Here is a 12175-nt window from a genome sequence, read left to right as displayed (position 1 = left end):
TCTGCCGAGATAAGTTGCACTTCAGAGGATTTATTGTTGGCGGTCAATGGGTCTGTAAGGTATAAGCACAGCGGCTCTGGCCCCCGGGCGCGGTTTGCTTTGGCCGCCGGAGTGGGGCCGGGCCGGGAGCGGGGCTCGGAGCCCCCCTCGCCGCCTGCTGCCGCCCGCCCGACACATCGTGGCCGCTCCGCCGGGGCACGGCGCCGCGCACACGGGACCAGCGGGCAGCCGCGCACACACCCGGCCGTGCCCTCTCTGTCGCCCGCCTCCGGGTGAAGCCCAAGTCTGCCAAGCCCCAGAGCGTCTAAAAAACAACGGGGCCGGGGGGGGTAGGGGGGGTAGGGGAGAAGGGAGATAGGGGCGGGGGGCGCGGACGAGACCGGGAGGCGGCGGCCCGGGGGCGCCGTCGGGGCCCGGTCCCGGGGCGCGGGGGCGATGCCGAGGGCGGCACGGGGGCGATTACCACGTCCTGCCGTAGAGCAGGTTGGGGCTGACCATGCCGCCGCTGTAGTCGACGCCGGCCGAGTCCATGGGGGCCAGGGGGGGCACCTGGCCGTGCAGCGCCGGCGGGCTGGGTGAAAGCTCCTCCAGGTCGGCCGCCTGCCCCAGGGAGCCGGGGTGCGGGTGGGCGGCGGCGGCGGGCAGCGCCCCGCCGGAGCCGCCCGGGGGCGCGGGCACGGGCTGCCCGGGGGCCGGGGTGCCGCTGCCCGGCGGCGGGCAGGGCTTGCCGTCCTTCACCAGCACAGGCACGGCGACGCGGCGCGGCGAGTGCTGCTGGCAGAGGCCGCCGGCGCCGTCGGGGTGCAGCTGCTGGGCGGCCGCCTTGTCCTTGGCCTGGCGCTTCATCTTGTAGCGGTGGTTCTGGAACCAGATCTTCACCTGCGTGGGCGTCAGGTGGATCAGGCTGGCCAGGTGCTCCCGCTCGGGCGCCGACAGGTACTTCTGCTGCTTGAAGCGCCGCTCCAGCTCATAGACCTGCGCCTGGGAGAAGAGCACCCTCCTCTTCCTCCGCGGGGCCGCGTGCAGCGGCACGATGGCCTTGGCGCCCTCGGCGATGCCGCTCAGGCCGCCCATCCCGGCCACGTTCATCCCCGCCGACGGGCCCATGAACCTGGAGACTGGGCGGGACGCGCGGCTCAGGGCCGGCGGCCGCCCCGTCGGGGGACAGCGGCCGCCCCTGCCCGCCGCCGCCCTCCGCCCCCGCCCGCCGCCGCCCCGCGCCCGCACTTACTGCCGGGGTACCGGGGGTCGCCGCCGGCCCCGTACCAGCCGCCGCCCGCCGCCGCGCCGCTCCTCATGCCCTCGGGGTAGGCGGGCAGCTCACCCACGTTGCCCAGGCCGCCGTTGCAGTAGCCCCCGACGGCTCCGTGCGGGAACTGGGACACGCCGTGCGGCATGTGGTAGGCGGCCGCCCCGGCGGGGCCCGCCACGACGTGCTGAGGGACGGCGGCGGTGGCGGGCACCGGCGGCTGCCGGTAGGGCCCCAGCGGCGCGCCCAGCCCGGCCGCACCGTCCATGCCACCGAACTTCTTGTAGCTCTCCTCCATGGGGCTGAGGATGTCGGTGACCGAGAAGGGCGTCGTGTGCTTGGGGCTCAGCGACATGGCGGGGCGGGGCGGGCCGTGCGCTCCCGCCGCCACCGGCGAGCCGTGCGCTGGCGAGGCGCGGCGGCCACCAGCCCCTGGCCGCCCGTAGCTCGCCGTTTCTTTTAGCCCGGCGCTAGCTTTACGCCAGACCCGGGGGGGCGGAGCGAGCGCGCCCGGAGGGGGACAGCGGCGGCGGCGGGCGGCCCCGTCCCCTCCCCGCCGCCGGGCAGCGCCCCCGCCTCCCGCCCCGGCCCCCTCCTCCCGGCCATTGTCCTGCGGCCGCCGACGGGCTCTTAAGCCCGGCCGCCCCGGGTCACTGCCGGAGCGGCTCCGGCCCGGCCCTGCCCGCAGCCCTCAGCCCGCGCCCGTAAGTACCTGCCGCGGGGCGGTCGGGGGGCGCGGAGCGGAGCATCCCCCCGGACCCGGACCCCGGCCGCTCCCCGAAGCGCCCCCCGAAGCGCCGCCGCCGCGGATCGGCCTCAGGACGGCGCGGCCCCGACGGCGCGGTCCCCGCTGCGGCCGGGAGGGCACGCACTGGGGAGCGCCGCTGCCGAGAGGGGCCGGATCCCCGCGCCGGGGGCCGCTCGGCGCCGTTTGTAGGGGCGGTGGCCGGGTTGGGGACTTTCTGGTTTTATTTTTTGTTGCTGTTGTTCGTTCGTTCGTTTGTTCGTTTTGCGACAACGAAATGCCCCCTCCGGGCTGCCGCAGCCTCCGAGCCGGGGCCGGGCCGCGTTCCCCCCGCTCCGGGCTGGGGCGGTGAAGCCTGCCGAGCCGTCGGGGGCCGAGCGCTGCCCGTCGCCCCCGGGCCGCTTGCGAACGGGGAGCCCGGGGCGCTGCAGGGCCCTTCCCCGCCGCCCGCAGCCGAACTTCCCCGGGCCGGGACGCAGGAGTTGCGCGCCGTCGGGGCGGCCGGGCAGGGGCCGCAGTCGGGCTCCGCTCCCTCCTCCGGGCGATGCGACGGGGCGGCCGCGCCGTGCCCAGCCCTGCGCCCGGTGTGCGGACATCTGCCCGCCGAGGGGCAGCGGGGCCCTCGGGACCGGGACTGGCCCGTTCCGCACCAGCGCGGCCCCCTCGGCGGGAGCGAAGCACTGAGCGGGATGCGCTCCCGACCGGCCACGCTCAGGCCCCCGACGTGCGCACGGCAGCTCCGGTACGCGGTGAGGCTGCTGCGTGCCGTGGGGCTGCTCCGTGTCCACTGCTCCCACTGCCCTGCCTGGGTGTCCCTGCCGTGCCCTGTGCCGGGGGATTTTCCCTTCCCTTCCCTTCCCTTCCCTTCCCTTCCCTTCCCTTCCCTTCCCTTCCCTTCCCTTCCCTTCCCTTCCCTTCCCTTCCCTTCCCTTCCCTTCCCTTCCCTTCCCTTCCCTTCCCTTCCCTTCCCTTCCCTTCCCTTCCCTTCCCTTCCCTTCCCTTCCCTAAACCCCATCCTTTTCCTGACCCTTTGGGGGAGAACATGACAAGATAAAACACCCCAGAGGAGAGCTCTGTGTAACCTTCATGCCCCCCTTAAACCCTGAGGACCCTGGTGCCACGCAGTATTAAACACATCCACAGCTCCGCATGCTTTGCTGCTCTTGCTAGTTTGACTGTCTGAAACTCGCGCACCCCAGCCAAGTTTACCTGCAACACTTTATTCAATTCCAGTTTTTCCAGAGATTAGGCACAACTCCTGGTGCTTGCATTTCTTTTCCTTGTGCAACTTTCTCCCCCTCCACCTCCCATCCTGCCTTGGCTTGGCTGCAGGTGGGGGCCTGGGGCTGGTGGAGGCCATGGGGCTGGGCTCGGCCAGCTGCCCGAGGGGCACCCAGGGCATGAGGGCTGGGTGTCAGCACCAGGGCTGGGCTGGGCCCCCAGCATCCCAAAACCAGGGCATTTCCAGGTGCCAGCAGAGCAGTTGCTTTGCACATGGGCTGCTGGGCAGCCTTGTAGCTCAGCTCCTGCTCCACCAGAGTCTTCCCCGGAAGGCTGGCAGTTACACCCATGTTTTATATTTTGTTTCAGTCATTTTATCGTTTTGTTCTGCTTTGTTCCATGTGTTCTGTCTGCCTCCCGAGGCTGACCCCCTTCTGGAGCACGTCCCCTACTCTTCGGCAGTCCCGCTGCAGACAGTGGATGCTGGATGCTCCCCCCACCTGGAGGGGGTCCCCTGACCCATGGCCCCTCCGCATCACAGCCCAAGCTCCCCAGGCAGGCAGGGGATGGCAGAGTGGAGTGGCTGGGCTGGTTTGGGGTGCCGACAGGAGCCCGTGGCGGCTGCTTCGGGGCTGAGTGGCTGGGCAGGACATGAACCTGGCGAGGGACCAGGGCCTCGGGGTCCCATGCAGCTGATGTAACCCGTGGAGAGCCACTGAGCCAGGCGCAGGGCTGGTAGCATTGCAGGGACAGATCACAAGCAGTGTGGAAGGGGTGGGCTGGGCAAGAAGGGGCCCCACAGGCCAGAAGCGCTGCTGGGGGAAGTGGGACGGGGAGCATGGCAAGGGGATAGGGTCCCCAGGGGCTGCGGCGCCCCCAGGATGAGCGCAGCCAGCACAGTGCCATGCCTGCTCACGCCGGGAGTACCCCTGGCTCTTCACATATTAATAAATGAAGCACTTTGGCAGGGCTGGTGTGAAATACCTGGTCCCAGTTCAAATGAAACAGGGAGGTGATTTTTCCTTTTGCTGTTTTACTTTAGCAGAAACCTGGTACATGCCTTTGTTTTCTTTCGACTTCAGTGACTCTGGCTTTGCCAATGGGAAAAAATGTTTAATTTCTTTAGAATATGCTTGACCGATGCTAATGAAAATCCAATTAATAAGGCAAATGTTGCGCACAAAAAAAAAAAAATTAAAGTCATCCTCATTTATAAAATGTATGTTCTTCTACCTTAATCAGTCATTACCTAGAAGTGACATGCAAAAGCGGACTGTGTCCTTCCAGAGCATGGGAAGGTCTAGCTGCAGAATTCAAGCAAAATGCTTTCAAAAGAAGATTTTTTAAAAAGATATAAAAAATGCAATAAGGGTGACTGATAGAAAAGCACCTACCAAGAAGTCAAACTATTAGGTTTTAATTTTTTTGAGTTATTTCCATGGCTTCTTGATTACACATGTAGCCCCAAAGGTCACCGTTATTTAAAGCTGTGGGAGTGCGGGTGTCATTTCAGAAACCAGTTTGTCTTTCTGATAATAATGACATATTTTGGCCATACGGCACTCATTTCCACAGATAAGTTGTTCTTGCTATTTTAGACTGTGTCTATTACAGTAAAGATATTGACCTTGGCAAGACACAATTGACATATAGATAGAGGCTGACTTTTTTTTTTTTTGGCATTTTTCAATAATCCAGTATAAATGCTAATTTATTTCTGTGGCAGCTCGCCTAAAAGCAATAGTTTCTTCTAAATAATCAGCGATAGTCACTCATTGCTGAGGTACAGTGTTGTGATCACAGCTGATGGCAGTTTGCCTTGATTCTGCTCTTACCGATAATTTGCAGAGATTAAAAAGGTCTTGGAAATGGAAGCTTAAAGAATTGCTTTCTAAAGACGTTGTTAGATTGAAAAAGGGACCTGGGGTTTCCAGTGCACTCTAAAATCATTTCCACATAAACCCCAGATTTAGTAGTTTTAAGTGTCACTAAATGGCCTGTTCACAGGGAAGGGACGGTGCTTAGGCGGCACAGAGAGATCTCAGCTCCTGCTGCAGACATGGCTCCTGCCGTCCGCGCCCAGCTGGGTGGCGTCTCCTCGCCAGGGATGTCGGCACCTGGACAGCAGCTGCGGGAGGCATTTTCACAGACTTTGGTGGCTTTGCTTACACAGAATAAAGTCAGCGGCAGACGTAGGTGGCAGGGGTGGTCTCCTTGCTGAACCTGGCACCTGCCCACGCTGAGGGCCCCCCGCCCCGTCCGTCTTTGCTTAATGACAATTACCATTACACAATTACCGTTTGCAATTTTTTCCCTTGTGACTGCAGACGTTGCACGTTTTGCTGCTTGGGATGAAAGCTAAATGTCTCGGACATCTCAAACCTTCCTTGGGAGCTGTGCGCGCTCGATGGAGTTTCCCTTGGGACCATCCCTCCAGCCAGCCCTCATGGCCCTTCTGGTGCTGTGCTTTGGGCCGAAGTCCCCTCCTGGGAGCCCCCATCACCCTGCCCTGGGAGGTGAGTATCCTCCTGCCCACCCGTGCTGTGTGCCCTGAAGCACCACGCCTGGTACCTGTGTGGGTCTCAGTGCCCTTTGGCAGTAACCAGCTCCTGCCACTCCTGCCAGCCAGTTCATCTCTGCTCTTGGAGCGTGGCTGGGAACACCAGCTGGCCCCTCAGGCTTCCTGCCAAATCACTGCAAAAGGCACCAAAAGACTCAGCACCCCGAGGGTTGGCACTAGGTGCAGGCATTGTCTGAGATCAGCTCCTGTAAATGAGGATTACACTGATTTCAGCTGTGTCTCATTCTGTGCTCAGCAAAATCCCTTGGGCCTGGATTAGGTGGTGCCACTGGTCACTTCCGCTGCATATGCTTCAGTCTCACTGAAATACCACAGGACTGCTCGTCCTGCTCCCTTCTGCACACTGAGAGGCACTGACCATGCCACCAACTCCCCATTGCATTTCTTGCCAGTTTCTCATTTCTTGCATTTCTTGCCTCAAACTGCAAAGAGGGAACTGGGGGGTGGCTGTGGGCTGGTGCAGGTGCTGGCCATTACCAGCCAACCTTGTCTGCCTCCTGTGTGGGACTGGGCAAGGCTATTAATGCCCGTAGGCAGGGGAGGCTGTCCCCTGAAGGCTGTGCAGCAGGAGCAGGAGCAACAGGGCAGGCTCTAGCCCCTGGTCCTGCTGCCCCAAGAGAAGGATGCTTTCAACTACAGAGACCCAGGTAAAGGTCCTGTGTCCACAGATCTGCCTGGGTAAGGCTTCTGTGAGAGAAATGGTGTCGTGATGTGAGTGAAGCCATCTCCTGTGAGCTCCCAGGAGCATCCTCTTCTTCTTCCTGTGAAGGCCCTCAAAAGTTGGCCTGTGCACGTTCAAGAGTGCATGCTGCAAACAGCTTATTTAGCAAAGGACGTTAAAAGAAATATACAAGAGCTGTTTTTGTGTTTCCTAGTCACTGATGCTAAAGAAGATACTTCAGTGCTGTGTTAGTGTCAGCTTGTGCAGCTTGCTCTCAGACAACAGAACATGAATATTTACTTAGGGCTTTGGCCTTTGTTGCGAGGTGTCTCATGCTGTGTGCTACTCTGGGCTGGCAGCAGGCCTGTGCCCTGGCTGGGCTCCTTTGGGTGCCTCAGCAGCCCCCTGGTGAACTTTCTCTCCTGGCTTATATAGCATTCTTTCATTCTGTGCTAGGTTTGTTTCATTTTTATTTAATATACCTGAATAGCAAGGATGGCTTTCCTCATCGCTGCAGTGTGCAAGGCTCGATGACTCCTCTGTGTGGAAAAGCCAGTTAAATGTCCCAGTAAGACCTGGGCTGTGAAGTCATTGCTGTGTTGCTCTATGGCAGTGTTTAAAGCTTCCTCCTGATCCTTGCTGCTTGTAGTTAATTGCCCTTGGCTGGGGAAGAGGAGCCAACCTGCATTGGAGGTGTCTGTCTGTCCACACCTTCACTTGTGCTCAGGACTTCACACCAGCGGAGGAGGCATCAAACATCCCTGTGCTGCCAGGTAGTGTGCTGGGGTGAAAGTTAGCCTCCCCTGTCCTGGACCGGGCAGAGGAGCCCTTTCTGCTGACGCGAAGGCCACTCAAACCCATGCAGCTTCTTCCACCTGCCAAAGAAGCCTTGGTGCTTCCCACAAGCACAAGTGGTGTGCTAATGTAACGCTAAATTTTTATCCCCTGGCACCCATCTCCTCCTGTGCCTGGATCGGGAGGGAGCTGAGACGTCTCCTCTGTCAGATCTGGAATCTCTGTTGGTCTGAGAAATGCCAGCCTCTGTTTGTCCCAGTGATTGCCGTAGCTGCTGGGTTCTCACCAGTGGGAGGTCTCTATGGTGGGGCTGGGGATCCCTGCCTGGGCCTCCCTGCCCTGGGCGCTGCTGACACTGTGGGGGCCAGGGGACATCCTGCACAGGCTTTTCCCCCTTGCTGCATGCCCTGAGCTGGATGTTAGAATGGCAGATGGCAGTGTCTGGGCTCCTTGGTGTGTTGAGTCTCTTCTGTTTGCTTTTTTCAGTCCCTGAAGCTTGTATTGCCACTGGCTTTGTGCTTTACAACATGGAGTGAAGCATGGCATTTCTGTGCGAGTCATGCAAATAAATGTTCTGATCCTAGCAATGAGCAAAGATAAACCCCAGCTAGAGAGAAAGGGCCCAGATGTCCTTCTGTGAAGGCCCTCAAAAAATTGGCACATTCAGCATTCAGGAGTCCATGCTGCAAATAGGTTACTTAGCAAAGCACCTAAGGTGTTTTATATTAACAGGGAGAGTCAAAGGGTGCCAATACCTAGCCTGAGCAGTAGGTAGAGAAGTTAGACAATCTGCAGATACATAGTTGGCTATAGATGAAACTGCAGATAGGCATTTAGCATCACATGTCCTTTCTTTGGAAAGGGGAAAAAAAAATCAGGAAAAAACCTCCACGCTCATTTGACATCTCCTGATTTCTTTTGTCGGCATCCTTATGTCAGCCTGTGGTCAAGGTGACTCTTTGGGTTAGATTTAGATACAGTGTGAGGGAATCACAAAGTAGAGAGACTTCCTGAAGGATCCTCTCCATTGCCTTTGAAGTCAGAATAATATTCCCTGCACAATTAGAAGTAACCATAGTTACTCAGAGCCCTTGCTCCTGGAGGCTGAGTGGAGCAAGGTGGCAGCCAGAGGGGGAGAAGGCACAGCGCAGTGGAAGGGGTGAGCCCAGGCAGGAGCGTGTGAGAGCAAGCGCTTGTGTGGGGCTGGGGGCTGGAGCTGTGCCAGGGGGACGGGCCACAGCACGGGGCTGTGGGCAGGGAGGTGCTGGGTCGGGGGGTGAGCATGGGGGCCCTTTGGTGCCAGAGCCACTCTGTGTGTGGGTTGCCGGTGACCCCGCAGCTGCAAGACTGGGATGCGCAGGACAGCAGGACAAGTATCCTCAGGGGATCGGAAGGGGGTAAAGGAGCTGCTGGGCAGAAGGATGGTTTTCTAAGGAAATGACACCTGAGCTTTTTCTTTTAAGTAAATTAAAGAATGCACATGCTGAGGGAAGCTGTTGTTTGTGATCTGACTCGTAGTACTGGCTATCAGGAGTCCCTGGGCCATGCTTGAAATTAACTCACTTAGCTTGGGTCTGAATGCTGCCAGAGGGACTGAGCAGAGCCGGGCTGGTGGTGGGCTGTGGGGTGGGCTTGGGTCTATGAGGAAGGTCAGGTGTCCCTTGGGGTCACCAACCTCTGTCTGCCACGTGTCACATCGTGCTGCTGTTCCCCAGAGTTTACCTGTTTGCATGCAGTGTTTTATAGGTGTGACTGAAGAAAGCATGTGTCTTGCAGCTATCTATAGCTATCATTCGCCATGAGAGGATCCACCAGCTTGGAGCAATTTCTCTCAGTCAAGACAGTTTGTGTGATGTGAGTGGGGTTTTTCAGGCTTTGTGAAGGATGGTGAATACCGTGAGGGGTCAGTGGAGTCATGCTCCTAACCAGGAGGTGGTGTTGGAGAGGGCACCAGCTACGTCATTGCCAGAGCTCTCCCATGCACTCAGCCCCAAGGTGCTCTAATGGCTCTGTCTCGTTAGGTGCATCTCTGTGTTGTTAGGCGTGTCTCCAGCTTCAGCTAGCACCTTCTGCCTGGGGCTGGATGAGACCATGCAGGCACTCTTTACATCTGGTCTGTATGCTCACTGAAATTGCGGGCTGGCCTCTTTCAACACCTGTGAGTTTGTGGCACAACCTGGCATGGAGAAGGCCTGAGTTGGGAGGATTTGGTTAAAAAAGTTTCATGGATGAAATGCACTTGGAGGGGACTTGGAGCAAGTGGTGGCAAAAATGGTTCTGAGGAGGCATCACCAGATTCCTCCCTGGAAATCCCCATCGCTGCAGCCACTGTTGTGTTTTGCCTAGATTGCAAGCACTTCTCTAGGGGAATTACCTTTGGGTTTTGGAAGGCTGTAGGGGTGAATGCCCTGCTGATGCCTCTGGGGTAGGCTGCTGCACATGGATGGGTTGCGTTTGCAGCCTGAGCCTGGCAGGGTGCTGTCCCCTAGTGATTCCTGGGCACAAAGGAGCCCTTATGTCACTGTTCCCTCCTGTGAGAGGCAGCACTGTGGGGGAGAAACCTCTGTAAAGGGTGCCTCTTTGGAGTGCTGACATAGGCCACTAAGATGGGCAGGTGTGTGGAAGCAGAGGAGGGGTGGGAAGGATAAGTTTGGTATTTGAGCAAAGCACCCGGGCAGATGTTTAAGAGGTGCTGGCCTCTTCCAGATTGCGTTAATGAAGGATTTTATTAGGCTGGAGAAAAAAGGTAACAGAGATTGAGGACCTTCTCTTCTCTGCTGTTTTCTCATCACCAAGGCTATGCTATTTTCATACCCTGGGTTACTGCTCTGACTCCTTTTTCTCCCTCTGTGCTGTGTGTGCTCTGCAGGCTCTGACCCCCTATGTCATGGGTGCCCCTGTGGTGCCTGTCCCCCTGCAGCTGCATTCTGCAAAGTGATGGTGGCATTTAAAAAAAAAAAAAAAAAAAAAAAAGAAAAAGAAGCCTTGCCTTCTGTAACGAGCAAAGCAGAACAAATTGCACCAGTGGTGCTGCTGTGGGGAAGCTTGGGAGGGCGGTGGCTGGTGGAACTGCCCTGTTTGTTCACTTTTTGCCCCAAGGAATGCCTGCGGGCCAAGGTGGAAGAGGGGGGAGCTGAGAGGAGCCATGCGCGCCTGTGCACAGTGTGTGGAAGGAGCCCCGTACCCCAGCATGGAGATGTGTAAGCTCACCCCGTTCGCTCCTTCTGCGTGAGCCCACTCTGCTCCAGAGCCCTAGGGCCTTATGTAGGTGCTTTGAGTCTGTTCCCTTTGAGGGGCTGGGTGCAGGATCCTCCCGCTGCCCCGGTCCCTGGTGGCAGCGCCCTTGTGGGGCCCTTCTCCAGCGGGCGGTGGGGGCAGGCAGGAGCTGGGGGCGCTGGGGCTGGGCTGAGCCCGTGGCCGCTGGGTGCGGACAGCGGCATCCCCGCTGAATCCAGGGCGGCTCGCCCAATGAGCACGCTGGTGTGGAGGTCCTGTTGCTTGAATATTTATATCACCTTTGCTGTGTTCATTCTAGCATTAAACTGCTAATTAATTATGACATTTGTACTACTTCATTTTTCGCTGTGAATCTGCAGAACCTCGCAGGCAGTTAATTAGCTCTCTCTATGCAAAGGATACTAAGAAAAAATAATTGCTTGAGGAATCACCATCATGTTCTCTCAGAAAGGTCTTACCTATGAGCTGGCTTAAAGCTTGCTGGATTTGCACTTTGAAAGATGCCTCTGTCAAAGGCCAATCCTTTGGAAGAGAGATTTGAAGGAAAAGGTTATCTGGGAGATGTGGCTCAGAGGGTGTTATTTAGTGCTTGTAAGTCCAAGGGAAATCAATTATCTAAACAACCCCCATTCTGGAATGGATTTCTTTATTCTTTTTAAAATATGTCCTCATCTTTGTCTCCATATTGACATGTACAGTCAACATGCCCAAGCTGGCGGGAAGCGACCTGTCCTCCTCAGGGCTTCTCGCTGCTGTTGTGCAGGGAGGGTGAGGATCTTCCCCCGGGATGTTTTTTTATTTTAAAAATAGAATTTAAAAAAAAGTATCTGTGGGGCATGGTGCTTGTGAACAGCTCTGGGTTTCATCCTTGTCTTCTCCTCCAAATACTCATATGCATGTACCTGCCTTGTGTACCAAGTGCCTTGCTGTGTGCTGGGAGTGTTTGTGTGGGATTAGCAGCACCTGGGGGCCCTGGGCAGGAGCCCTCATGGCTTCCATCCCTGCTCTGGTGCAGCTTCCTTATGGCCTCGCTCTTCATCCTCGCTTTCTGTCTTCTGTAAGGAGGACAGGTCAGGCCACTGCCAGTTCCTTGGGGTAGCATGTGGAGCTTTGGATTCTGTTGCCAAAGATAACCAGGGAAATGGAGTAATGGAGGAGGTATTCATGCCTATGGGGATAAAGAGGCATTTTCTTAAACAGATTGAAACCTGCAGTGGGTATGCTTGCCTTCAGTGCTTCCTTTGAGAAACTTGTTTTATTAGCAGATAGTTACATGTTGAGGTTACAGAAGGAGCATTACAGTAATGGAGTTGACATCTATATAATGGAGTTGACATTTTATTGAAAAAGGAAAAAGAAAAAACCTTAACAGGGTTCCCCTCCCTCCCCCTTCCTTTATTTCCTTATTTTGCTGTCATCAATTGCAATAAGGCGCACAAACTTTGAACAGCCGTTGATGCTGGCAATTTAATAAAATTTCATACAACAGTAGGTGCTTCAGGAATGTTAGCAGGACTAATCAGTCTGCGGTAAACTTGAACTTTGCTGAGAAATCAAGGCAATAGCTTGTTCAACAGCAAATCATAACAATTTGAATCAATTCTTGGCAGCACACTTGTGTTATTAACTATTACGCACAGTCTTGGCTTCCAGTTTGTGTTAGATGCTTTTAGCAAGAAGTTCAGA

General features: G+C 57.1%; 1 protein-coding gene across 1 annotated transcript; it reads right to left on the bottom strand.

Moving 5' to 3' along the window:
• Positions 1-459: 459 nt before the first annotated feature.
• NKX2-4 (NK2 homeobox 4) lies at positions 460-1604 on the bottom strand. The gene is made up of 2 exons (XM_035565489.1): positions 1232-1604; positions 460-1118 (listed from the first exon to the last, which is right to left on the bottom strand). Exons 1-2 carry the CDS (start codon positions 1602-1604, stop codon positions 460-462), a joined length of 1032 nt encoding a protein of 343 aa, XP_035421382.1.
• Between the last annotated feature and the right edge of the window lie 10571 nt (positions 1605-12175).

This window comes from Cygnus atratus, chromosome 3 (assembly GCF_013377495.2).
Source record: "Cygnus atratus isolate AKBS03 ecotype Queensland, Australia chromosome 3, CAtr_DNAZoo_HiC_assembly, whole genome shotgun sequence".
NCBI lineage: Eukaryota > Metazoa > Chordata > Aves > Anseriformes > Anatidae > Cygnus > Cygnus atratus.
This window is presented reverse-complemented; position numbering and strand designations above follow the sequence as displayed.

Bases quoted from the DNA above. Each gene is read 5' to 3' on its own strand.
- NKX2-4 (XM_035565489.1), bottom strand. From the start codon at position 1,604: ATGTCGCTGAGCCCCAAGCACACGACGCCCTTCTCGGTCACCGACATC. The intron at 1,119-1,231 runs GTAAGTGCGGGC...CGTCCCGCCCAG, and splicing joins CGACCCCCGGTACCCCGGCA to TCTCCAGGTTCATGGGCCCG.